General features: G+C 54.4%; 2 protein-coding genes across 3 annotated transcripts; both read left to right on the plus strand.

Annotated features, from left to right (window-relative positions):
- The first annotated feature begins 6,166 nt into the window (after positions 1–6,166).
- Positions 6,167–9,576, plus strand: NME4 (NME/NM23 nucleoside diphosphate kinase 4). 2 transcript variants are annotated; one of them, XM_061400597.1, is made up of 5 exons: positions 6,167–6,510; positions 8,008–8,141; positions 8,393–8,494; positions 8,591–8,703; positions 9,157–9,576. In XM_061400597.1, exons 1-5 carry the CDS (start codon positions 6,420–6,422, stop codon positions 9,278–9,280), a joined length of 564 nt encoding a protein of 187 aa, XP_061256581.1. In that variant the 5' UTR covers positions 6,167–6,419; the 3' UTR covers positions 9,281–9,576. The 2 variants fall into 2 exon arrangements, with proteins under 2 accessions (XP_061256581.1, XP_061256582.1); XM_061400598.1 differs by lacking the exon at positions 6,167–6,510 and adding an exon at positions 6,551–6,915.
- A 1,189-nt stretch (positions 9,577–10,765) lies between these two features.
- DECR2 (2,4-dienoyl-CoA reductase 2) lies at positions 10,766–18,333 on the plus strand. The gene is made up of 9 exons (XM_061400594.1): positions 10,766–11,015; positions 11,752–11,820; positions 12,152–12,203; positions 12,771–12,906; positions 15,315–15,439; positions 15,508–15,601; positions 15,753–15,857; positions 16,304–16,518; positions 17,386–18,333. The coding sequence occupies exons 1-8, from the start codon at positions 10,936–10,938 to the stop codon at positions 16,516–16,518; spliced, it is 876 nt and encodes a 291-aa protein (XP_061256578.1). The 5' UTR covers positions 10,766–10,935; the 3' UTR covers positions 17,386–18,333.
- Positions 18,334–26,401: the final 8,068 nt, after the last annotated feature.

The raw sequence follows: 26,401 nt of genomic DNA on the forward strand, positions 1-26,401 counted from the left end.
TAGAGCAACAGGAGAAGCCGCCGCAGTGAGAAGCCCAAGGCTGTGCTCCTCGACAGAGAGGAGCCGCCCTGCTTGCCGCAACTGGAGAAAGGCCCTGTGCAGCAACAACACCGGCATGGCCAAAAAATTAAAAAACAGATTCATTTAAAAAACATTATGTAATTGTAAAATGGGTAAAAGGAGAAAGGATCCACGTCATCAAGGCAAGTGGAAGGAATCATGTGCTGTGCAAGTAATAAAAACCCACCTGAGATAGAAAGGGAATTCACACACTTAAGAAAATGTTGTAGCCACACTTTCCGGGAAACAAACTCACTCAGAAGGATAATGCAGATAGTGGAGTGCAGTTTATTACACCAGCGGGCGCAAGGCAGAGTCTCCTCTTAGCCAAGGACCCCGACCAGTTTTTTGTGAAAATCTTATATACCCTAAGTGTACGTGCCCAAACCCACCTCCCCAAATTCCCTGAAACTAGTCTGAACAAAGGAAAAGAAAGATACAATCAAAGTTAACCTGTGATTCATATGTCTTAAGCCTAGGTAGTTAACAGTGGATAATAATCAATAGGCCTGTGGTCATATCCCAATAAGCATAATAGAATTAATGATTCTATTTGGTTACACAGATAATTAGGGTATTCTTTTAGGCAATGGAGAGTCTAGGTACGAGTCCTGGGGCTCTTTCATCCCGGGGGTCTGGTTTTCCAATTGGTACGTCGTTTCCATAGATACTGGGCATAGAGCTCAAAGTCCACAGTCCGGCCCACGATGGAGTCCTGCTTTCAAGATGGAGCCTGTTCTGTCTGTTTCCTCCTTCACCAGCACCCCTGTAAGCACGGGTCCCCATTTCCAGTACATTTCAGTGTTGCCACCGATGCCTTCAGGAGCAGCTCACACTGCAGCCACAGAGGGCAAGTGCCCGCTCCCTCGCCCGAGAGGGGACAGGGTGTCTTGTCTTCCCTTGTGGTCCGTTTGCCTGCTAGGGGACCAGCTACATCTTTCTTGTCGTCTCCTGTCGATTGCCAGGGTGCGGGGTGTTTCCAGTGTCTTCTTTCCTTCTGGGCCCTTTCTGAAGGAGGAAACAGAGCCGGACTCCATCTTAGGCCAGGCTTCAAACATTAGGCTACACGCATGGTCACAGCCACAGAGGTGTCTGTGATTGTGGACCCTTGGGGCTCTGTGAGGGGACGGTGCATAGACGAGGACCTGGATATCTCAGGAATTTTCGCACAGTTTTCCCACAGATGGGTTTTCCCGCACGGGCTTTCTGCGGTTGCAGAGTCTGGGCTTAGTGGCTCCACAGCCTGTGGGATCTTCCCGGACCAGGGATGGAACCTGCGTCCCCTGCATTGGCTTTATGGACAGAGTTCCTGGATGCAGCCCATTTCCAGGCTGGAACACCCTCAGAGGCCCTCACCGGCTCCATGAGTGTGGACTGAGTGGACGGCTGCCTGCCTGCCCACCCAGGGAAAGACATATTTCCCGCAAAGGAGAGAAAGCAAGCACTGCCCGCCCCTCCTGAGTCCCCCGCCTGCCTCCTCTCCCAGGTCTCCCCTCCGTCCTTCCTCCCCGCTTAGCCCGGGCCAGCACTGCCGCCATCCTGGGCCCAGTGCCAGTGCCAGCTGGCCTCGCTCCCACGGCTGCCCTTCCAGTTGAGGTGGGCACTCAGCCCTGGGCATACTGGGAAAGGCTGGGCCCCTCAGTACCCCCGCCCCCTGCTCTCCCACCCTCCCCAGTTCAGCCCAGGTTCCTCCTGTGTGCCAGGCCCAGGTTGGAAGGAGTCACCTGCTCTACAGACGGGGTGTCCTGTCAGCCCACTGCAGGCTTCCTCGGGGAGGGACCAGAGTGTCCCCGTGTGAGTGGGGCTGGGATGCGGGCGGTTTCTCTTTCTCTTCCTCCCAGTGCCCCTACGTGTCAGCATGAATTAGACCAGGGCACCCAGACACGTGGGGCCCAGAGGAATAGCTTCCCCAGAACTTTGGGGAACAAATAGAGTTTCTGCATCTTTATTTTACTGAGACAAAGTTTTTCTTAACTCCAACTACCATCTATTATTATCATTTCATAAAGGATCATTTTCCCATCAAAACTTTTAGGAGGCTCATACACTTAAAATTATGCTTAAATGCAAGTTATTTTTTCTAGAGTGCAGCATGTAGTTCTCCTGTATCCCTATTTTATCTGGTTAATGATTGCTCCCTGTCCTGGGTGCTGGGCACCGAGGAACCAGGAGGTGCAGGGCACAGGAGCTGCTCTCAGAGCTCTTGGCATGCACTGAGTCGGGGCCACAGCCCAGCGGCAATGGGGCACGGTGGCCGCGGTGAGTCCTGCTCCCCTTCCAGTGCGGAGTGACAGAGGGTGACAAGGGCAGAAGATGATTGCAAGGACAGGAGGCTCTAGCGTCAGCTCTGGTTGCAGGCTGTCCCTTGGCACCCCCCACCAGCTTCCCTGGGGGGGCAGAATAGGGGTAAGCCTCCTGGGACCCCCGCTCCTAGAATAAGCCATCTACCCTGGCTCCCCTGGCAGTGATCCAAGGGGGGAATGAGAAGTCTAACATGCTTAAAGGGGGAATTCCAAGAGGACAGAAGAGAATGAGGCAGAAGAAAACATGAAATCTGGTGAAAGACGTTAATTTACAGATTCAAGTAGCTCAGTGTGTCTTAAGAAGAATGTGTAAAAGAAAATCACAGGCAGACACATCACAGTCAACTACTGAAAACCAAACAAAAAGAGAAAATATTGAAAGCACCCAGAGAAAAATGACATTCAAGGGAATAACAGTTCAAACAATGAATGACTTCTTAGAAACAATGGAGCAAATAGAATGGGGGAGGGAGAAAACAGACCTACATGGTTGCAAAATTCCTGCATCTTACAAGCAACGGCACAGTATAAATTCTAGAGTCTGTGAAATGTTAAGAATCTAATTACAATCCCTAGACCAACCAATGGAGAAGGAAATGGCAACCCACTCCAGTATTCTTGCCTGGAGAATCCCAGGGACAGAGGAGCCTGGTAGGCTGCCATCTATGGAGTCGCACAGAGTCGGACACGACTGAAGCAACTTAGCAGCAGCAGCAGCAGAGCAGCTAATATACAATAATGCTGAGCTATACCCCCAGGTCAGGGCTTCCCAGATGGTTCAGTGGTAAAGAAATTGCCTGCAATACAGGGGGCACGAGAAACAGGGTGGCGCGGTGTCTATCCCTGGCTGGAAAGACTCCCTGGAGAAGGTTATGGCAACCCACTCCAGTATTCTTGCCTGGAGAATCCCTGGAACAGAGCAGCCTGGTGGGCTACAGTCCATGGAGTCACAAAGAGTTAGACATGACTGAGTGACTAACACACATACAGTAATGACATGTATCTATCATTAGAGCGTCATACAGGGTAGTCTCATTGCCTTGAAAATCCTCTGTGCTCTGACTGTTCATCCTTTCCAGCCCCTAAGCCCTGGCAACCTGGAGTCTATGCTTCATTGCAGTGCAGTGGCTTCCCTTACTGCAGAGCGCGGGCTCTAGGGCGCACACTCAGATGTGGCGCGTGGGCTTAGCTGCCCCGCAGCATGTGGAACCTTCCTGCACCAGAGGTTGAATCTGTGTCCCCTGCATTGACAGGGCAGGTGGATTCTTAACCACTGGACCACCAGGGAAGTCCTGATTTGTAGTTTTTAGAGTATACGAAATCAAAAGGGAAGTCAGACAGTACTGTAAGGGACTTCAAGGCAAGCGAGACACAGGTTCAACCGCCGGTCCAGGATGCTCCCACATGCCTCAGAGCAACTAAACCCATGGGCCACAACTACCGAGCCCGAGACCTAGAGCCTATTACCGCAACAAAGAGGGGCCCCATCTGCTGCAGCTAGAGAAAACTGGGAGAAACAACAACCTCAGATACGCTGCTGATACCACTCTAATGGAAGAAAGCAAGGAGGAACTAAAGAGCCTCTTGATGAGGGTGAAAGAGGAGAGTGAAAAAGTTGGCTTAAAACACAACATTAAAGAAACTAAAATAATGGAATCTGGGACCATAACTTCATGGCAAACAGAAGGGGGAAAGTGAAAGCAGTGACAAATTTTATTCTCTTGGGCTCCAAAATCACTGCAGACGGTGACTGCAGCCATAAAATTAAAAGATGCTTACTTCTTGGAAGGAAAACTATGACAAAACTAGACATTATAAAGTCCGTATAGTCAAAGCTACGGTTTTTCCAGTAGTCATGTATGGGTGTGAGAGTTGGACCATAAAGAAGGCTGAGTGCTAAGGAAGTATCAGGCCACCTGATGTGAAGAGCTGACTCATTGGAAAAGACCCTGATTCTGGGAAAGATTGACGGCAAAAGGAGAAGCGGGCTGCAGAGGATGATATGGTTAGATAGCATCACTGACTTAATGGACATGAATCTGAGCAAACTCCAGGAGATAGTGGAGAGAGGAGCCTGGCGTGCAGCAGTCCATGGGGTTGCAAAGAGTTAACACAACTTCGTGACTGAAAAACAACAAGAGAAAGCCTGTGGGCAGCAATGAAGACCAAGCGCAGGAAAAAAATGAAAAATCCACCTTGCAATGCAGGGTATGTGGGTTGAATTCCTGTTCAGGGAACTAAGATCCCACAGCCAGAGGGGAACTAAGCCCGTGTGCCACAAATGCTCTGGAGCCCATGCCACAGCTAGAGAGAAGCCCACAACAAAGATCACAAGTGCCGCAACTAAGATCCAACGCAGTAAGAAATCAATCAATTAAAAAAAAAAGAAAGAGGGACTTCCCTGGTGGTCCAAAGACTAAGACTCTGCACTCCCAATGTAGGGGCCCCGGGTTCAATCCCTGGTCAGGAAACTAGATACCACACGCCACAACTAAAGATCCCGCATGCCACAACTAAAACCCAGCACAGCCAAATAAAAAATAATAAAAGTAAATATTAAAGAAAATACTTTGAGATGAAAGAAAATGAAGACATATCAAAATAAATGGAATACAGTTAATACAGTGTTTAGAAGGAAATTTATAGCTGTAAGTGTCCATACTAAGAAAGCAAAAAGATTTCAAAACAATCGTGTCCCATCTGAAGACAGTGGAAAAAGCGGGTCTCTCGTATTCAATATTTTACTGGAGATCCTGGCTGTGGTCACCATGTTTCTCCCCTCTGGAGTTTCCACCCAGAGCAATTCATTAATAAAATGAAACAAAAGGCATCTAAATTGGGGAGCCTTGCATGTACAAAATCCTGAAGAATCCAGTAAGCAACTATTAGAACTAATAAATGAGTTCAGCAAAGTTTCTGGGTACAAGATCTACGTACAAAACTCAATTGTATTTTTATACTCTTGCAATCAACAATTGAAAATGAAACTAAGAAAAAAAACTCCATCCACACAACACACAGAAATATATATGGGGACTTCCCTGGCAGTCCAGTGGTTGAGACTCTGTACTTCCAATGCCAGGGGCCTAAGTTTAATCCCTGGGGTAGAAACTAAGATCCCACACACAGCGAGGTGTGATCAAAAAAATAAATATCACAGCTTAAAAAACAAACTTTAAGTACGTATGTTTTTTAAAAAACTCATTACGTTAGATCCGGTGGATCTCAAAATTCAAATAGTAAGCTGCCACCCTTTTAACGTGAACTGTACTATAAATGAGAATATCTGTGATTTCTGTTTATGATCAAGTCACAGGCATCGCAAGGTGTTTCAGTGAAGCTAAATTCCTCCGGTTCGAGGCCAGTTGACAATAAAGGTGGGATTTTTCCCCATCCAAATGCCTGGATGCCCTGCTGAACCTTGCCTGACCATGCAGGTCCATCCTCCCAGTTCAGGGTGTCATTTCAGAGGGAGACCCAGACCCAGGTGGGAGCATCCGCGCCCCCGCACCCCCCCAGCCCAGAAGCCGGCCCTGCTTCCAGGACAAGGGTGCAGGCCAAGACAGGCGCAGGAGGACCTGCATGAACTCAACATGATACTTAAGGACTGCGTTGATTGCTGATTTAAAGACAACACATCCGTGCTGGGTTCATCACCATTATTCTTTTTTTCTTCTGATTTTAACAGAAATTGACATTAGACACTTCCCAAGTCCACTCGAGTGAAACAGCGTCTGGGGTGAGGTGCGGGGGGGTGGCTGGGGAGTGCGGGGTGCAGGGGGGGAGAGGGAGGAGCTGTAGGCGCAGAAGCCTGGGGCCGCTTGCCCTCCCCCGACTCCTTGCCCTCCCTCGACTCCTTCCCCTCCCTCTCCTTCCCCCAACCCGCCTCCCTCTCTCCCTCCACCCCTGCGGCCTCCTCCCGCCTCCCTCCTTCCACCCTTTCCCCCAGTTTCTTTCTCTCCCACCTCCCCCTCCCTCCGCCCCTCCCCCCGCCCCTCCCCCTCCTCCCAGGACCCTCTCCCCTGCGCGCTCGGCCGGCAGCGGCGGCTGGGAGTCATGCGCGGCCTCTCCGGGCTCGCGGCGCTGCGGGGGCTGCTGTGCGGCGCGCGGGCCCTGGGCCCCAGCCTGCTCGCGCGCTCCTGCTCGGGTGAGTCCGCTCGCCTGGCGGCCACGCGCGGGGTGGGGCGGGTCGAGGGGCCGCCGGCCTTTGCTGACGCATGTGCGGCCCCGGCGACGGGGCCGAAGGCCCGGGAGTAGGCGGACTGGAGAGGCACGCCCCTGGGGTTCCTGCCCCGCGGGCCCCCAGCGCTCACGGCCGCCTTCACCGCTCACTCCCAGCCAGGCTCCCACGGCCCCACTCACCTCACCGTGCTCGGGGCAGGGGGTCCGAGGGCTTCGGAGCTGGAGGAAACCAGAAGCCTGGTGGCTACACTTTGTGCTGGCGGGGATCCCAGCGGGCCCAGGGCTCCTACGTGGGGTCATTCTCAGCAAATTAACACTCCTATCCTGAGACATCTTTCCTCCCAGCATATCTCTGCCTGGAGTCTTGCAGGTATCCGGGGACTCTCCGCCCTAGCACTGGCCCTCGGGCGCTTCCAGAGTCCTGGCGTTCCAATGCTGGCAAGGGTAAACTGCCATCTTCCGAGGCAGGAGCCAGCTGGCAGTAGGCCAGGCTGGACAGCAGGGCCCCTAGGGACTGGGCTTTGGGGGAACGAATAAGGGTGGGGTCCTTCCTGCAGTGCAAGGCATTGAAAGTACGTGGTGGGCACCCGATGCCTGCTCCCCAAGCCCTCCTGGGGCTGGGAAGGCAGATGCAGATACCCCAGGGACACTGGCTCTTCTGGACCTGGCGGCTCATCTCTTCTCCAGTTCTCTCCTCCCTCTCTGCAGGGCTTAGCCGCCAATCCAGGGTCTGGGCCCTTTTCCAGAGTACACTTGACCCTAGACCCAATGCCAAGGGTCAGCCTAACTCTGGAAGTGTTAGGCGGTAGGAGGGTGATGACACTGGGGGTCTCTCTGGCAGCATCACCCCCGGAGGAGGAGGGCTGGGGCAGTGTTGACATTAGGACACTAGGTTTCAAGTGTCCTTCCTGCCTTGAAACCCCAACAGCAGCCTGGCCAAGGAAGGTGTCAGGGGAGGAGCCCTCCTGTCTCCCTGGCTGCAGACAGGGATCCCTCCCCCTTTCTCAATCCCCAGGTCCCTCTCTCTCTCTCCCTGTGACCCACCTGGTGGGAAAGTGCTTTTCACTCTCCTTGGTCCCTGCCATTATTGCACCTCAGACCCCTGATGTGGCAGTTTGGGGGTGCAGACAGTGTCTATGCTAGCTCCCCGAAGTATAGGAGTGAACATCAGGACTTGTACTTTCTTTCCAGTGTGGCATCTCAGGGGCACCAGCTCCATAATGGGCAGCTTCTCCCACTGCCTGCCTGGGTGGGGCCATGCCCCCTGCAACAGGCTGAAGTCCCCAGGGGCCCACCGTGCTGGACAGTCCTGGCTGTGGGCACCATACTTTTCCCCTCCAGGACTGCTCTGGTTGAGGCAAACTCTGCAGTCTAGGGGACACTTGGGTCCTGGCAGGGGAACCCAGGTCCAGGAGACGTGAAAGGTGAGGCCATGGCAGCCCCGAGACCCCCTCTTCTACAGGAGGACCCTCCTGGACCCGGGAGCGGACGCTGGTTGCGGTGAAGCCAGACGGGGTACAGCGGCGGCTAGTTGGGGATGTGATCCAGCGCTTTGAGAGGAGGGGCTTCAAGCTGGTGGGGATGAAGATGCTGCAGGTACCAGGGCTTTCAGCCTGTGGGTGTCGCTGAGGGGACTGGGGTGGGGGCTGTTTTCAGCCCTGCATCTGGACAGCCTTCTTGTGCTGGCAGTAGGAGGGGAGGGGCGGGAAGCGCCTGCCCTGTGCTCCTGTAGTTGGAGTGCCAGCTCTTATTGGTGTCGTCTGCCGAGGGCCCTGCGGTCAGGACGCCACAGCCACTGCCCTGGTGCCCGGTGGGGCTCCCTCTCACCCATTCCCTCAATGTACCAGGCCCCAGAGAGGATCCTTGCTGAGCACTACCACGATCTGCAGAGGAAGCCCTTCTACCCAGCCCTCATCAGCTACATGAGCTCCGGCCCGGTGGTGGCCATGGTATAGCGGGGCTGTGGCAGTGGGAGGGTGGAGGGCCCTGGGTTGAGCCCTGGGTGACCCCCGCCTGTCCCCACCTCCTCTATCTCTCTGCTGCAGGTCTGGGAAGGCCCCAATGTGGTCTGCACCTCGAGGGCCATGATAGGCCACACTAACTCTGCCAAGGCTGCCCCTGGCACCATCCGGGGAGACTTCAGCACCCACGTCAGCAGGTAACACACTCAGCCACTTGTAGCTGAGGCCCAGTGCCCTAGGGGCTCAGGGTGGCGGCCTGTGCCCAAGGCAGATCCACCAGGCCTGGGTGTCTTGCTCAGGGGAAAGCGAAGCCAGAAAACTTGATGGTAGCATGTCAAACCTGACATTGGCTAGTGCAGTATTTTTCAAAAACCTTTTCACGTACACAGGAGGTGATAAAGAATTCCCTGTGTTGTGTCTATGCTCTGCCATCAGTCTGTCACCTGACTTTACCTCCAGACGCCCCAGGGGTTGGCCCGGGACAGATGCTGAGGTCAGGCTGGAACCCAGTTTTCCAGCTCTTCTGTTCTTCCTTGCCCCTCTGCACCATCACCCACCCACTCCCCTAGACAGTCGGGATTGGCAGACTGTGCCTAGGACCCCCGAGGTGCATGCTGAAGCCTGTACCCTACCTCTGCCACCTGGCACAGGAATGTCATCCATGCCAGTGACTCCGTGGAGGGGGCCCAGAGAGAGATCCAGCTGTGGTTCCAGAGCAGTGAGCTGGTGGACTGGGCAGATGAAGGCCACCTCAGCAGCATCTACGCAGCCTGAGCACACAGGCACCCGCGGTCACCCTGGCATCCACTCAGGACCAGCTACCTCTGTCGACAAGAACTTGAGCTCACACCCACGCTCTGCCCATCTGTCCCAGACCACCTCCCTGTCCACCTTCTGCCCCACTCCAGCCCCAGAATGGTTGAGCCACAAACTTTATGTGCCTTTTAGTAAGCCAGCAACTGGACCAAGTCCTTTCTGAACCAAAGTGCCAGACAAGCTTTGGGGTCCAAAAGCTGGTAGTGTGACCGTCCTTTCCCCAAAGTGGGGACATTAAAATTCACTGTGCTGTGTGTGGGAGTGGAGTGCTCATTATGGCCCCTGCCATCTCTGAGGTGGGAATGAGGCCTTATGCAAAGTTGTAAGCAGCTTGAGAGTAGAAATGAAGCTTACCATCTCACATACCAGGAGATCAAGAACTTTGTTGAATATATGAGACAGGCAGAGGTCCTGAAACCTCCAGCCTGAAATCTGGGAGCTCCAAGCTGAGCCACAGAGCTTGTGCTGTCCCTCAAGGAGGAGCCCTAGGCAGTTGTGAACAGTAGCAGGAAGGGGTAGGCAGGGAGCTGAAGCCGCCCCGAAGGCAGAAAGGCTGGTGGCCACATTGACACTGCATATCACTCCTCACACCTGGTCCTCAGGTGTGTCCCTGGCCACTTGTCACAGGTACTGGATACTGCATATCATTACACCTGCTGAGGCCGACTGGTCCTCACCCTGCTTTATGACGTCTTTGCGATGCTGGCCTTGGGTTCCCCGCTCAGGTTTCTCCCTGTGCCTCCACGTGAGGGCGCGGTTGAAGGGTCTGACCTTTAACTGGCCATGAAAGGGTCATGTTTGAAGCTGACCCTGGGGCTGGCCGTCCGAGGAAAAGGCCTTCCTAGTTTCCCGTGACTTTCCTAGGCTCTAGTCTCCTTCCCTCTTTGCAACAGGGTAGAGAAGCACCCGGGAGGGGAAGATATTTAAATGCTAGGCGAGTCCGAAGAAGTGTTTTAAATGCACAGCTAGGCCCAAAGCGGTGAGGGAAGCCGAGGAGCCCCGCCTCGGCCCGTGAACCAAATGTTCCCTGTGTCCGGCTGGACCCCAATGCAGCACTGACGCCCAATCACGTGAAAAGTAGTCTAGAAAGTTGAGTTTTGGTTCGCGTTCACCCCGCCTCCGCCACGGGAACCGGCCCGCCGCACTGCGCCTGCGCACGCGGCGGCGCGCAGACTGACTTCCAGTCCCAGCAGGCCGCGGGGCTCTGAGGGCGGGACGTTCTGGGAGGGGCGGGGCATCCTGGGAATGGCGTGGGTCGCGGAGGCGGAGCTTCCTGGGAAGATTGAGGACTGAGTGGACGGGACTTCGTGGGAGTAGTGACTGTCGTTGGGGCGGGGCGCTCTGGGAGGTGCGAGGACCGGGGTGGGCGGGGCATCCTGGGAGGGGCGTGGGGCGCGGGGCGGGGCGTCCAGAGAGAAGAGAGGATATAAGGGGCGGGGCGTCCTGGGAAGGAGGAGCGAGGGGTCGAGGGGCGGGGCGTCCTGGGAAGAGAGTGGACGAGGTGCGGAAAGTCCGCGTTCCAGAGAGCCTCCTGTGCTTTGAGGCCGAGGTTAGAGTCCTGGGATCCCGGCAGGTCTCTGCTGCTTTTGCCACCCAGGCCCGCTCCGAGCGCCATGGCCCAGCCACCGGCCGACGTCAGCGAGGACGATTGTCTCCCGGAGTACCGCCACCTCTTCCATCGGGACTTGCTCCAGTAAGCGTCGGGTCTGGGGCGCCCCAGGGAGCCGGGCAAGGGGCGGGGGCGCCTGCGGTGCGCGTGGCGGGGGACTGAGGTTTTCCTGGGATGTGTGAGGACCCCAAGCCTGGTGGCCAGGCTGTCCAGATGTCCGGGTATCCCAGCGATGCAAGTACTGGTGTTCCGATCTTTGTCCTGCGTGAGCATGTCCTGTTTATCTATGGGGAGGTGGGGACGAGTGTCAAAAAACACAGAGCAAAGGTCAGGAGGAGGAAGGATTAATTATTATTAGCAGCAAGTAAGGAGAACACTGAAGATTTTCCCCAAAGCTGTCTCTCCGAACAGCAAATTTGGGGAGGTTTTAAGCTAAGAGTGCAAGCATCTTAAGTAGGGGTTTGGGTGGTTGATGAAGTCCAAGCGTTAGTTCGTTAAAGTCACGAGTGTCAGAAAAGTCACTATCATCATCTCAGAGGTTCCAGTTGGTCAGGTGACCAGTGCAGAGGGTCAGTGGAAGAGCACCTCCCCCATCCCCATTCAACAGCAGTCCCTTACGCTTTTATTTTTTATTTAAACAAATTATTTAGAATTTATTTATTTAGCTGCACTGGATCTTAGTTGTGGCGTATGGGGTCTCGTTTCCTGACCAGGGGTGGCACCTGTGCCCCCTGCATTGGGAGCATGGAGTCCCAGCCAGTGGACCATCAAGGAAGTCTGAACCAGGGCCTCTGTAAAGAGTCTCTGTTTTTTCTCTCAGGGACAAGGTGGCTTTCATCACGGGTGGTGGCTCTGGAATTGGGTTCCGGATTGCTGAGATTTTCATGCGGTAAATAAGCATTGCTGTGTGTGCTCCATGCCCCATCTTGCTGCCCCCTCCTCCTTGGGAGGGGGTCTGGGATCCTGGGCAAAATGCCGGTCAGTGATGGGAACCCCTCTAGTTCCAAGTCCATCAGAGAACATTTGAAAGGGGTCCTGCCACAGTCACTCAGCCCCACGTAGGCCCCTGGGTCCTCTGCCAGCTGTGCCTTCAGCCCCGGGCTAATGTTCAAGCCTGAGACACCCTTGGGGGAGGGGGCCCCTTAGATTGCTGGGCAGGAGCCCTCCTGGGTGTGTCCCTTGCACCTTGCTGCCCTCACTCCTGCTCTCTGGCTTTGCAGGCACGGCTGTCACACAGTCATCGCCAGCAGAAGTCTTCCCAGAGTATCGATGGTGAGGGGGCTCTCCTGTGCCTAGCTGTCCATGGGTGACTTTGGGGGCCAGGAGCCTAGGCCTGGAAGGTCCTGGCCTAGGGTGATCACACCAAAACCAACCTGTCTCCCAAATATGGAGCTTCAACGGAAGTGGTCCCCAGGGATACTCTCGTATTTTTACAGAATCTAATTATCGGGTCCTGTGAAACGACCCTTCTGTTGGGTAGTACTGTGGCCCCAGCAGAGATCTCTGGGCTCAGCAGTTTCTTGAGGGGAGAACATATCTCCCCTGCCACAGCTGGTCTCAGCACAGGGACTGGACATCAGCTGGAGCTGCTGTTGACCTGTGACCAGTGGCCTGGAGGGTGATGAGAGGGGAGAGGGTACAGGATGTCTTAGCCTGTACCAGGGGTTGTGGCCCTGGAGAGGGCCGCTTGGCAGCTGTGCCTCCCCAGGGTGGGTTTCAGCTACAGAATCTGGGTCCCTGGCAGAACCTGGCTCATCATCCTCATTGGATCCTGAAGGGCTGTGCCTCCAGGCGAGGCCAGCAGGCTGCTGCCCACCTCTCTTCCTGTCTGGCTTCTAGGCTGCCAGAAAGCTGGCCGCTGCCACCGGCCAGAGGTGCCTCCCTCTGTCTCTGGACGTCCGAGCTCCCCTGGCCATCGCGGCAGCTGTAGAGCAGGCCCTGAAGGAGTTCGGGAAGATCGACATTCTCATCAACTGTGAGTCCCTGTTGAGCATGACTGGGGGCTTCTGATGGGTCTGCAATACCAGACCTTCCTGTTTGGAAGCCCTGGAACTGTCCTGGCTCCAGGCCACTGTCTGAGTCCAGCTGTGCTCCTCCCAGGTCCATGCAGCCGTGGCTCAGGAGGATGCCCCAAGAACTAGGCTGAATCACAGAGAAGGGTCACTCTCATGTCCTGAAGCTCTCCGTTAAGGAAAAGGGAAGACACATTATTGTTTTAGTATAGTTTTATTTTTCAATACTTATTTATTTATTTGACTGTGTCAGGTCTGGATGGTGGCGCGCAAGCTCAGTAGTCGCAGCTTGAAGGCTTAGTTGCCCCGAGGCATGTGGGACTAGGGGTTGAACCTGCGCCCCCTGTGTTGCAAGTTCAGTTCAGTTCAGTTCAGTCGCTCAGTCGTGTCTGACTCTTTGCGACCCCATGAGCCACAGCACACCAGGCCGCCCTGTCCATCACCAACTCCCGGAGTTCACCCAGACTCACGTCCATTGAGTCAGTGATGCCATCCAGCCATCTCATCCTCTGTCGTCCCCTTCTCCTCCTGCCCCCAATCCCTCCCAGCATCAGAGTCTTTTCCAATGAGTCAGCTTTTTGCAGGAGGTAGCCAAAGTACTGGAGTTTCAGCTTTAGCATCATTCCTTCCAAAGAACACCCAGGGCTGATCTCCTTTAGAATGGACTGGTTGAATCTCCTTGCAGTCCAAGGGACTCTCAAGAGTCTTCTCCAGCACCACAGTTCAAAAGCATCAATTCTTTGGCGCTCAGCTTTCTTCACAGTCCAACTCTTACATCCATACATGACTACTGGAAAAACCATAGCCTTGACTAGATGGATCTTTGTTGGCAAAGTAATGTCTCTGCTTTTCAATATGGTATCTAGGTTCGTCATAACTTTTCTTCCAAGGAGTAAGCGTCTTTTCATTTCATGGCTGCAGTCACCATCTGCAGTGATTTTGGAGCCCAGAAAAATAAAGTCTGACACTGTTCCCACTGTTTCCCCATCTATTTCCCATGAAGTGATGGGACCGGATGCCATGATCTTCGTTTTCTGAATGTTGAGCTTTAAGCCAACTTTTTCACTCTCCTCTTTCACTTTCATCAAGAGGCTTTTGAGTTCCTCTTCACTTTCTGCCGTAAGGGTGGTGTCATCTGCATATCTGAGGTTGTTGATATTTCTCCCGGCAATCTTGATTCCAGCTTGTGCTTCTTCCAGCCCAGCGTTTCTCATGATGTACTCTGCATAGAAGTTAAATAAGCAGGGTGACAATATACAGCCTTGACGTCCTCCTTTTCCTATTTGGAACCATTCTGTTGTTCCATGTCCAGTTCTAACTGTTGCTCCTGACCTGCATACAGGTTTCTCAAGAGTTGCAAGGTGGATCCTTAATCACTGGACCACCAGGAAAGCTCCTGTTTTAGTACAGTTTTAGATTCACAGATGAATTGAGCAGATAGTATAAATAACTACTCATACCACACTCCTGCCACACACACAGACATAGTGTCTACTATGAATACCTTGCATTTGTTACAATTGTTAACTATAGTCTCTACTTTACATTCAGGCTCATTTTTGCTGAAATTTCCTTTAAAAACTTCCAGTGTGACAAAATACTCTAGTAAAAATTAATTAAAAAAAATTTAGTGTATTATTTTCCTGCCACTGACAAAGTCATCAGCTGGGCAGCTTCAAATAGCAAGAACGCATTCTCTCACAGTCTCGAGGCCAGAGATGTGAGAGCAAGGTGTAGCGGGCCGCGCTCCCACAGGAGGCTCCGGAGAGTCTGTCCAGGGCCCGGCTTGTGGCTCCTGGGGCTGCTGCCTGGCATCCCTTGGCTCCTGGCTGCATTCCTCCAGCCTCTGCTCTGTCCCTTTGTGCATGGCTGTGTCCCTTTTAAGGACAGCAGTCCTTGGGTTTAAGCCACCCTGTTCAGTATCATCTCATCTTGATGACATCTGCAAAGACCATGTTTCCACATAAAGTTAAGTTTACCTGCACTGGGCTTCCCAGTTGGTGCAGTGGCTAAAGAACCTGCTTACCAATGCAGGAGACACAGGAGATGTGGGTTCAATCTCTGGGTTGGGAAGATCTCCTGGAGAAGGAAATGGCAACCTGCTCCAGTGTTCTTGCCTGGGGAATCGCATGGACAGAGAAGCCTGGTGGGATTACAAAGAGTTGGACACGACTGGACACTCAAGCCATGACAGGCATCAGGTGTTGGGATACACTGAAGAGTGTATCTTTTTGAAGCATGAGATCCAACCCATGACACCTGCTCTGCCCCTCATTCAAGAGTTTGTCCAAAAGCTGAGGTTCCCTCCCTGGCCGGCCTGGACCACCCTGAGGATGCAGTTGCTTTGACCGCCGTTTCCTTCCGCCCGCAGGTGCAGCCGGGAACTTCCTGTGCCCGGCCAGCGCCTTGTCCTCCAACGCCTTCAAGACTGTGATGGACATCGACACCTTGGGCACCTTCAATGTGTCTCGCGTGCTGTACGAGAAGTTCTTCCGGGTGAGTGTCCCGAGGCCGGGGCCTCCCGGTCCTGGCCGCATGCTCACTGCCCCCCTCATGTGTTGCAGGACCATGGAGGGGTGATCGTGAACATCACTGCAACCCTGGGCACCCGGGGGCAGGTGCTCCAAGTGCACGCAGGCTCTGCCAAGGCGGCCGTGGGTATGGGCACCCCCCCGGTCTGCCCGCCTGGGTTCCTCCCTGTCCCTGGAGGCCAGCAGTGTCCCAGTGAAGCTGCGCCCCCACCGCGCCCGGGACACCCCGAAGGCCGGGCAGCCCTGCTTCTCCCTCACACAGCCCGCCTCCCCTGCAGATGCGATGACGCGGCACCTGGCTGTGGAGTGGGGCCCCCAGAACATCCGCGTCAACAGCCTTGCCCCTGGCCCCATCAGTGGGACAGAGGGGTTGCGGCGTCTGGGTAAGGCTCCCCCAGCGGGTGCTGCCCCAGGCACAGGCCCTACAGTACCTCTAGGGGCGCTCCTCCTGCCTGGCTGGGACAGGCCCGGGATCAGAGACAAGCGCTCGTGGCTCCCCGGGTGGGCAGAGTCCATCCCCAGCCTGGGAACAGTTCGTGCAGCCCTGCACGGGGCTAGGGGCCGGACTTAGGCAGCTGCCCCTAGAGCTAGAGCCCAGGGGCTGCTGGCCTCGTGAGCCGCACACAAGGAGCCCCGTTGAAGCCTCCAGAGCCTTGGCCGCAAGCAGGGACAGGCCTTGTGCTGGCTCCACAGTGGGGTTACTGGGCCCGGCCCAGGACAACGCTGCCGGAGTCCCCACCATTACCGGATGCGGCTCAGGGGAGGCTGGCAGAGGAAGGTGGTGGCCCCCAGGTCCTGGGACTTGCCTGAACCTCTTTCTCCCTCCCAGGTGCCCCGCAGGCCGGCCTGAGGGCGAAGGTCCTGGCCAGCCCCCTGCAGAGGCTGGGGAACAAGACAGAAATCGCCCACAGCGCCCTCTTCCTGGCCAGCCCGCTGGCGTCCTTCGTGACGGGGGCCCTGCTGGTGGTTGACGGGGGCGCCTGGCTAACATTCCCTAATGACGTCCAGTCGCTGGCAGATTTCTCACCCTCCTCTAAGCTTTAGGTGACGCCCCGCTCCCACCGTCGCGGTCACCCGTGTCCTCGGCCCCCTTCCCAGACACCCACCCTGTGGCCAGGAGTCACTGCGCTGGGCCTGATGCCTTGCCCCTCAGTCTCTTATGCGTATCTCTAGATGTGCTCTCAGGCACCCCGGGCTCCCTGGCTCCGTTTGTGGGGCGAGGCCTGGGTGGTCTTGTGGGCACACAGGGCATGGTGGGGGTGCTGGGAGGGCCCAGCCCCCGCCTCCTGGGTCCCCGTCACAGGGTAGAGACAGGACTTGGACTGGCTCCTGTCCCGTCGGAGGTAGTTGTGGTGAAACACCCAGGGCTCACAGTGTTTGGTCTCCCCACAAAGCTATGGTTGGCGCCGGCTTCCAGACGGACCCCTGGTCTCAGGGGTGAGCCTGCTTGTGGGAGAAGTGATGCTAGTAGGCTCTCTGGTGTGGTGGCTGGCAGACACAGTCAACAGACAGGAGTCTGAGCAAACTCCAGGAGACAGCGAAGGACAGAGGAGCCTGGAGTGCTGCAGCCCATGGGGTCGCAGAGTAGGATGTGACTTAGCATCTGAACAATAAGATGTGTTCAGTCCTCTAGACACACAGAGCGGGGGTCGGGGGTGGGAGTGGGGGAGGCGGCAGCAAGGCCCCAAGTGGCAGGAGGGCGTGCGTGCTGGGCAGGCCCCCCAGCAACTGGGGGAGCGCTGGGGGAGGACAGGGAGGAGGCAGGGGGCCACCGTGTCCGCTTCAGGAGACACACAGGTCTGGTGGCCTGCTATCGCCCAGCCTGCCACTCACTCCCTCAGGGCTTGTAGGGGGCCGGCCTGGCGTCCCTTGGTACCCCAGTGACCTGGTGTCTGCTGCCACTTCTGACAGGCAGTGGACAGCGCGCTGCAGGGGACTGGTCCACAGCCCATTCTCAGACCGCAGACCTGCCACCCGCCCACCTGCCCAGCCTGAGCGGCAGACCCAGCAGTCCCAGCCAAGCACCTGAAGAGAGACCGGCCCTTCCTCTAGGAGCGGTGCTGCGCCCACGCGCCCTCTCCCCGGCCCTGTCTGTGCGCAGGGAGTGGGGGGCAGTGACCAGGCAGGGACCTGCCCATACGCACTCGGGCGGCCTGTGCTCCAGCACCTGGCCAGGCCCCCGGAGTGTGCCCCGGCCCAACCCAGGGTCAGCGCTTCCCTGCCTGCCCAGCCCCCACCCAGGCTGGGCTTTCTCTCCTGCCTGTGTCTAGGGGGTGCCTCCATGTGGCTCCCGTGGCCTGGATGGAGAAAAGAAGGTGTTTCAGGCTGTCTTCTCCTGCTCTCCCACTCTGAGACCTTTGCTTGACCGAAATCCAGACCGGGAAGGCTGGAGGAGTGTGTCTGAGAGCTGCCCCCAGGCCTGTGTCCTGCGTGCTCTCCCCCGGGTGTGTGGGCTGCAGACAGGACCTCTGCTGGCACAGGTCGGGGTGCTCCCACCTGCCCTGGAGAGGACTTAGTCCTTGGTCGTTGGGGGCTCACTCTCTGGACCCTCCAGGAGGCCTGGCCCCATTGTCACCCTCCCTCAGGCCCAGGGGGAGGGGGATCTCTGGACCCTCAGTTGTTCCCCAGTGACACACATTCAGGCCAAGCCCTTAAGGGGGCCACTTGGATCCTGGGCTTGTTTTGTGTGCTGTTAAAAGCTTCAGTGTACTTAGCTGTTGGTCTGCCCTCTGGCCGGACAGGTGGCTCACTGCCCTCCTCGACACCCCCTCCCATATCATCCATTTGCATAAGCACAGTTTCTAGAGTTTTGCCAGAAAATGCATTTCCTTAAAAAATAAACATCTTATTATAAAATTATATATTCAGTGGACGTCACAGTATTTTTGGAAGGAGAAGGAGGACACCTGGACTGGTGATCTGGGCATTGAGAGGTAGCAGCGTGTCTCCTTTTTGTCTTTCTCCTGTGAAGAGTTTAGAAAACACTTTGCCTAATGCCTGAAATGCGCGCCCCTGCCCACCACCCGCAGATGAAGGGAGCCTAGGAGCAAGGGTGGGAAGGGTGTCCTCCAAGGCTGGGCCTGGGGCTGCCACTCGCTCTGGGCTTGAGCCCTCTGCCGCAGGCACCCGCACCCACCTGAGTTCCTTCCCACCCTCGCGGTGCAGGGGCAGGGAACCCAGTGGGCAGAGGGGTCTTGCTTGCCGCTTAAACCAAGGCCAGGAGGTCCACCAGCAAGGCAAGTGGGCACTTGCCATGGCGGGAAGGCAGGTGCCGGGGAGAGGAGCCACAGACCCCTCGTGCCTGAGAGCTGGGGTCTGCTGTCCCCGAGGAGATGGAGAAGGCCCGGGGAGGCTGTCCCGCCAGCCACATCCGAGGGCCTGGGGCGCGGCGGCTCAGCTCCTGGAGGATAAAAGAGAGTGGCAGGCTGGTTCTGAGAGTGAGAGTGAGCCTCTCATTTCTGCTAGTCAGGGTTCTCCAGAGAAAGGCAGCCAGCGGGATATATATAGATCCACAGGAGGAGATTTATAGGGACTGGCTCATGTGACTGTGGGGGCTGAGAAGTCCCATGATCTGCCGACTGCGAGCTGGAGCCCCAGGAAAGCAGATGGTGTGATTCAGTCTGAGCCCGAAGGACCAAGCATCAGGGGCTCGATGGTCCAGGGAAGAGGGTGAGGGACTTGCCCTTCCTGTGCTGCCACTGCTGAGGGCAGATCCTCCAGGTACTGAATCAATGCGACTCCCTTCCAGAAATACCAGGTGACGAGCCACCTGGGCGTCCATCGGCCCCGTCCAGCGGACCCAGAGTTATTCAACGCAGTTGCACACACCGTGAGGTCTGTCCCCCAGTCTTCATCATCTGCATGTGGTGGTCAGCTCACCTGCAAGAAATTGGCCTCGCAGACTGTCCTGGGGTCCAGTGGTTAAGAATGTGCCTGCCAGTGTAGGAACACAGGTTCAATCCCTGGCCCGGGAAGATCCCTCACACTGGTGGGCACAAGCCCCATGTGCTCCAACTACTGAAGCTGGCTCGCCCGAGGGCCTGTGCTCTGCAACAAGAGAAGCCACCACACAGAGAAGCCTGCACGTCGCAACTAGAGAAAGCCCATATGCAGCAATGAAGACCCAGCGCAGCCCCACCACTTGAAAAGATAAAGAAATCGACCTCGCTGTTCGGTTAGTCTGCCAGCCCCTGCTGTCGTCCCACAGGTCCAGGATGGCTGTGGGGCACTCGGTCATAGGCATGCCTGGCACCTGTCGCTTGCTGGCTGGGCTCTGGACAGGCTGGCAAGGAAGGCCAGGTGCACATGGTGACTGGCTAACACAGGAGTGGCACTTGAACTTGGTGGCAATTGGCAGAGAACTAGACTGTCCCCTTCTTCTTTAACAATCTCTAAAATTCTCTTAGAAAGGTTCACTGAAACGAAGTCTCATTTTTCATGCATGAATCTCAGCTGCGGAGGCTGGTTTATAGGCCCCGCCCACTCCAAGTCCCCCTGCCGTGGGGTGAGCCTGTATCGTACATAAAAACATTAAGCCACAGCAGAGGCTGCCCACCACCAGGGTTCAGCCTTCCAGCCCCTGCTCCCGCTGCACACTCTGTTGAGTGAATATATGAATGACCCCAATTTGTTCACCCTTGTGTGGAGTCATGCTGGGTGTTCCCAAGGCATCGCTCAGTGAACCTCAAAGTTGCCTTAAATAAGCATAGTCTTGGGGAGTTTCCCAGCCCACTCCTCCTGTTGCCGTGGTAACCTGGTACCGCACTGGCTTGCCAGTGTTTTGTCTTGGGTCAGCTCGAAAGGACTGGAGGCTGTGCAGTGCTGGCTCTGGGTCCCTGGGTGGCGTCCTCCCCACTGGTCTCTGGTGGCCCAGAGGGCCCTGTGGGACCGGCCGGGGCCAGGCCACCTGATGCAGCAGGAGACTTGAGAGGCTGAGGCTGACCTTACCGGATGCAGTCCGCCCACCGTGCACACTGAGCCCTTTGCCCGGCGCCCTGGCTGGGGGCCAGCGTGAGCACAACTGGCCCTCCTGAATTTCCTCTCAGCTAGAGACGTGGCCTCGCTGAGTGATGCAGGGAGAGACGCTGAGCTCTGGGCAGGGTTCTTGTGTGGGCAGACCCAGCTCACCTTGCAGTGGTCAAGCCCTCGCCTGGGACTGCGTGTCCAGGCAGGCGTCCTGCTTGCCCCAGGCTCAGCCCTGAGGCCCAGTCATGCTGCAACTGGGCAGCCGTGTCCTCTTGGGCAGGGCCGAGGGGCCCTCTGGGGTGGGGGCTTCTCGGGCTGCGGAGAGAGTGTGGGCCCCCTCCAGCATTTCCCTCTGGGCACTTGGGCCAGTCTCTGCTGGATGCTAGAGGGGAAGGAGGGGGAGATCCTGGGACCTTCTCAGACTCCCGGGGTGGGGGATGCTTCTGGAGCTTGGGGATGAAGCTGGAGATTGGGGTCTTCCTTCTCCCACCTCCATCTGCCCTGTGAACCCTCCCTCCCCTCGTCTGGTCTTTGTCAGGCTCCCTGTGTGCAAGCTGTGACCCAGCCCCCTGCAGAGACAGCCAGCGTTCCTTTGGTCAGACACGGGTCCCAGTTTAGGTCAGGGTCTGGCTCTTGCTCAGTAAAGGAGGCCAAGGGTTGATTTCAGGCTTCCCTTGGGGCTCAGCTGGTAAAGAATCTGCCTGTAATATAGGAGACCCGGGTTCGATCCCTGGGTCGGGAAGATCCCCTGGAGAAGGGAATGACTACCCACTGCAATATTTTTTTTTTCCACTGCAGTATTCTTGCCTGGAGAATTCCATGGACAGAGAAGCCTGGCGGGCTACAGTCCATGGGGTTGAAAAGAGTCAGACATGATTGAGCAACTAACACACACACACAAGGGTTGATTGCACCATATGAACCTGGCAGCTCCCAGCACTTCTAGAAAATGCATGTGAGCAGGCATCCCATGTGGGTCCTGACTCACACCAGACACAATCACTAGAGACCAATGTGCAGACCAGTGTGCTGAGTGTGTGTGTGTGTGACTACATGAGCCTTGGGTCCCCTTGCTGGCAAAATCCGAGACCCAGCCAGAGATGGCAGAGGCTCCCTGCTCACTTTTCCATCCGACTCGACTCTTCTGTCCTAGGTGTCTTGGGGAACCAGCTTCTTCCCTGGATTTCATATGTACCGCTGCATTCTGGTTCAGGTCTCTGGGATCAGACATACTTTACTCTGTCAGCAAACAGAGGGTTTTCAAACTCTTTAGTCACTTATTTACTGATTGACTTGCTTCATTTCCTAGGTGACGCATTATCAGTATGTGCTAAGTTGCTTCAGGTCGTGTCTGACTCTGCGACCCTATGGACAGGGCATGGAGTTCATTAATTGAAGTCCCAGAGGATAACTTTATCTCCAAATTTTGGAGTATCTGGGGGCGGGGCACCTCATCGCATGTGTACATCAGAGCATCTTGCCGAAGATAGCACTGACAGAAGTCTGCCGAAGAAGGAATAAGGAATGTCAGAAATCTGCTTTTAACTCTTCCACCATCATGTGTAATTTGGACAATTTTTACCCCATGGGAGGAGAGTGGTAAAGGAGAGACGCAGCGTCTCTCCCTGCATCACTCAGCGAGGCCACGTCTCTGGTAAGTTTCCAGATCTTCACCTCTGGAAACCATGACCTGAGGCTAAAACAGGAGATCCTGGATCTGCGTACAAACCTCTGAGTCTGGTCCTCGGCACCCCTCCCGGGACACGGGTTGGGATCCTGGGTGCAGGGGAGGCTCGGAGGGTGTCGACGTGGGCACCACAAGGACTGGAGATGCCTGTCGTCACAGGAACTGCAGAGTGAGACGTTAAGATAAGGAAATCATCCAAACCTCGGCTGCCTCAGGAGGAGTTAAATTGTGACTTACAAACTCATGGTCTATTTTTACTCTAAGAAATGTACTTTACTAAATTTGAATGTGAGAAAAAACCCATGCCCCCTGAATAAATATCGGTAAACACGAGTGTGGACTGCGCCCCTGGCTGCAGGAGCTGTGGAGGGTGGGTGTGATCTAGATCTAAATCGACCCTGCTCTTGGTGTGCTTACCCCATGCAAAATGCTTATGTCGTTTTCAACATCACAGATTGAAAATATCTGGCCAGCAGTTCTTGTTTGCAGCTTGACAGGTATAATCAGCATTTGACAGTCGCGCCCAAGTGACAAGCAGAGTTTGGAGAGCTCTGACCGTCCACGTCCTTGAACCACAGTTAAGAGGACAAACACACTGGGCGCCTGCAAAGCCTCTCCTCCAGCCTGGAAAGCCCCTTGCCTCTCTGTGCCCCTCACCCTAGATTACCCAGCCAGGATGGTGGTTCAGGCCGGGACGGCGAGGCCAGCCTCTTCTGTGGGAGAAGGTGGGACAGACAGCAGGGGCGTGGGCCACAGCCGAATTTAGAACCCTTTCCGGGGGTGCCCGGGGGGCAGGCTGTTTGGTGGCCCTGGTCCTCCTTGCTGTGACCCCATCACGGGTCTGCAGCAGGTCCCTTCTTCCTCTGGAATAGACCTCTGCCCTCTCCTGCTGGCATCGCCAGGGCTACCCCCAGGCCTCCCTGGGGCACTGGGGTCACCCCTGGCCAGCTCAGATGCTTCCCCTTGACCTTGGGATCCCTCCTCCTGAACTTGGGAGCTCCATGAAAATAGAGCCAGGCTGCCAGAAGGGGGCGCTTTCAGGCACATACCACTCAACAACATAGATCCCAATATCTGCCATTGTTACACTACCCAGCAGCAGGAAGCAACAATTTCTCTTCCTTCAGCAACAGTCCAGCCAATGAGAGCTTGTCACAACTCAGCCAGTGAAAAGTCCCTGCACTCTGAACTCCCAGTTTCCTCCAATGGACACTTTGTTTATAACAGCCTCTTCCAACCCCCTCTTTCTCCTCTATAAAAACAGTTCCTCTCCTTTGCTGGCCATATTTGCATGTCTCCAATTATAGATCTTTGCTGCTTCGGAATAAACCCATTTTGCTGTTAAATAGCCAGCTTTTTAATTGTTTCAGGTTAACACTGGCATCATGATCTCAGACTTCCCTGACTGCAGAATTGTGAAAACTAAATGTGTTTTTTAACACTCAGTATATGGCATTTGGTCATAGCACCATGAGCAGACTAAGACACCAATCTATGATGTGTCTTGTGTCAAACAGAAAGCGAAGTTTTTAAAATTAACTTTACTAAGGTGTAATTTACATACAGTAAAATTCATTCTTTGTAGTGTACAGTTCTGTGAATTTTGACAAACACTTTCAGTTATAGAACCAAGGTATCACAATCAAGGTATGAAACAGTTCCTTCACTCCAACTAATTTCCCTTTCCCCCAGCCCTGCTCAATCTGATTTGTGTTCCTTTACTTATGGAAAGTTTAATGTATTTAAGTTCAAATCATTCTCTTTGTTTGCAGTTTTTACTCTTATGTAAGAAAATTTCCTGCTCCAAGATAATAAAGATATTTTTCAAAGTCTTCTAAAGCTTTTAAAGTTTTTATTATTTTTTTTTTTTCTGGCCACACCTTATGGCTAGCAGGATCTTAGTTCCCAGACCAGGGTTTGAACCTGCACCCTTGGGAGAGGTAAGTCCTGACCACTGGACTGCCAGGTGATTCCCTCACTTTCCGCTTTTATGTGTTTGATTTCTCTAATTATTTTTTGTATCGATGTCACTTCGGGATCTAGTTGTAAGGTTTCTGTACAGACAACTGGCACCAGCTATAGAAAAGTCGATCTTTTCTTTTTTACTAGCAGAGTCACCAAGGATAAAAATAATGGGTTTGACTACTAAAAATTAAAGATGTATGTCTAATCTTCTCCAACAGAGATCACAAAGGGGTCACAATCAGGGAGAAGATATTTGCAATATCAAACTGATGAGAGATTTCCCTAAAGAAAAAGTCAGAGAACCCAAAAGAAAAACAGGCAAGCGCTGCAAGTGGGCAGTTCACAGACCCTAGTTGGTCAGTCGGAGAAGGCAATGGCACCCTACTCCAGTACTCTTGCCTGGAATATCCCAGGGGGCGGAGCCTGCTGGGCTGCCATCTATGGGGTTGCACAGAGTAGGACACGACTGAGCGACTTCACTTTCACTTTTCACTTTCATGCATTGGAGGAGGAAATGGCAACCCACTCTGGTGTTCTTGCCTGGAGAATCCCAGGGACAGCGGGGCCTGGTGGGCTGCCATCTATGGGGTCGCACAGAGTAGGACACAACTAAAGCGACTTAGCAGCAGCAGCAGCACCAGTTGGTCACTAAACATAGCAAGAAATGCTCCACCATACTAGCATTCAGCTAAATTAAAATAAGACAAGATGAGATGCCATTTTAAGTTCATCAGACTAGCAAAAATGGGGGAAACATATGTAATGTCCACTATAATTTTTGTGTTTCTTGTTGTTGTTGTTTTTTTTTTTTTTTGAGATGTGCATTAAATAAGAGATACTTGTGATCAGATTTAGCCTTGTCTGTCATCCCCCTACCCCCTTGCTGTCAATGGCCAGCTCTCACCCGGGCAGTGGAGAGGCCCTTCCCCAGGGGAGACCTGTGCATTCTTCCACTGAGGCTTCCTGACCTACTTTCCCTTTGCTCCCCTGTCAACAGTTCTGTGCTAGGAATCTGCTGAGTCACCCTGCTGGTCTTCTTTTTCCCATCTTTCTCCATAGGTCAAAGGTCACCAGGGACAAGGGATCAAGGAGACCCATTTGCTTGAGAGTTCCAAAAGATACGTGTTTATCCCAGGTACCTTTCAAAAAGAAGGACTCATAGAGGGAGGTTTTCGCAGACAGTCACTCAGGCCTAAATGCCAACAGATGTGAGCTGCACCCACCCCACCCTCTCCCTTCCTCTTCTGTGTACCTGTTACATGGCTAAATTAAAATGTGCATGGGGTGGGCGTGGAGGAGCAGGTCAAAACGGCAGCAGAGCCTGCTTCCCTCGAGCTGGTTCATTTCATCTTGAATGTTACAGATGGAAAATGTCTTCGTGGATGCTGGAGGTCCAAATGACTGACCAGGCACTTGTCACCTTTAATGTTTCAGGGACAGAGTCTCTTGAAGTGGTCCAAGCAGGAAGGTGCGTGTTCTCCATGCTGGACTTCTGTTTGGGTACATTGGCCAGCCAAGGCATGCAGATTTTTCAGGAACTGGCATAGCAGCAAGAGAGCTGTTTCCTTGGAGGTGCAGCCCTTGCCTCATTTGGTTTCACCTCCCCCTGCTAACATCCTTATTTAGAAAAGTTGACACATCACTATAACTACCTTTAAAAGCTGTGTCTGGCCAAAGGCATCAGTCCAATTTCAGATTCTCACCAAAACTGGAGATGGTTTTTTTCCTGGCTGTGCTGAGTTCTATTGCAATGCATGGACTCTGCGTTGTTGCATTGTAGGCTGTCTCCAGCTGCGGTGAGCGGGGGCTACTCTCTAGTTGCGGTGCCTGGGGTTCTCATTGTGATGGCGTCTTTTGTTTCAGAGCATGGGCTCTAGGGAGGGTCGGAGAAGGCAATGGCACCCCACTCCAGTACTCTTGCCTGGAAAATCCCATGGACGGAGGAGCCTGGCAGGCTGTAGTCCATGGGATTGCACAGAGTTGGACACGACTGAAGTGACTTAGCAGCAGCAGCAGCAGCTAGGGACAGTGGGCTTCAGTAGCTATGGCTCCAGGACTCAGTAATTGCGGTTCGTGGGCTCCAGAGCACTGGGCTCTGTAGTAGCGGCACACGGGCTTAGCTGCTCCGTGGCATGAATAATCTTAGTTCTTGAACTAGGGATTGAACTCGTGTCCCCTGCATTGGCCGGTGGATTTTTTACCACTGGAGCGTCAGGGAAGTTCCTGGAGGTGATTTTTTTTTTCCCTTTGAGTGCAGTATCTTCCTCATGAAAGCATAGAGCTCTTATAAGAAACTGAGAATATAGTTTT

Source organism: Bos javanicus, chromosome 25 (genome assembly GCF_032452875.1).
Source record: "Bos javanicus breed banteng chromosome 25, ARS-OSU_banteng_1.0, whole genome shotgun sequence".
Taxonomy (NCBI): domain Eukaryota; kingdom Metazoa; phylum Chordata; class Mammalia; order Artiodactyla; family Bovidae; genus Bos; species Bos javanicus.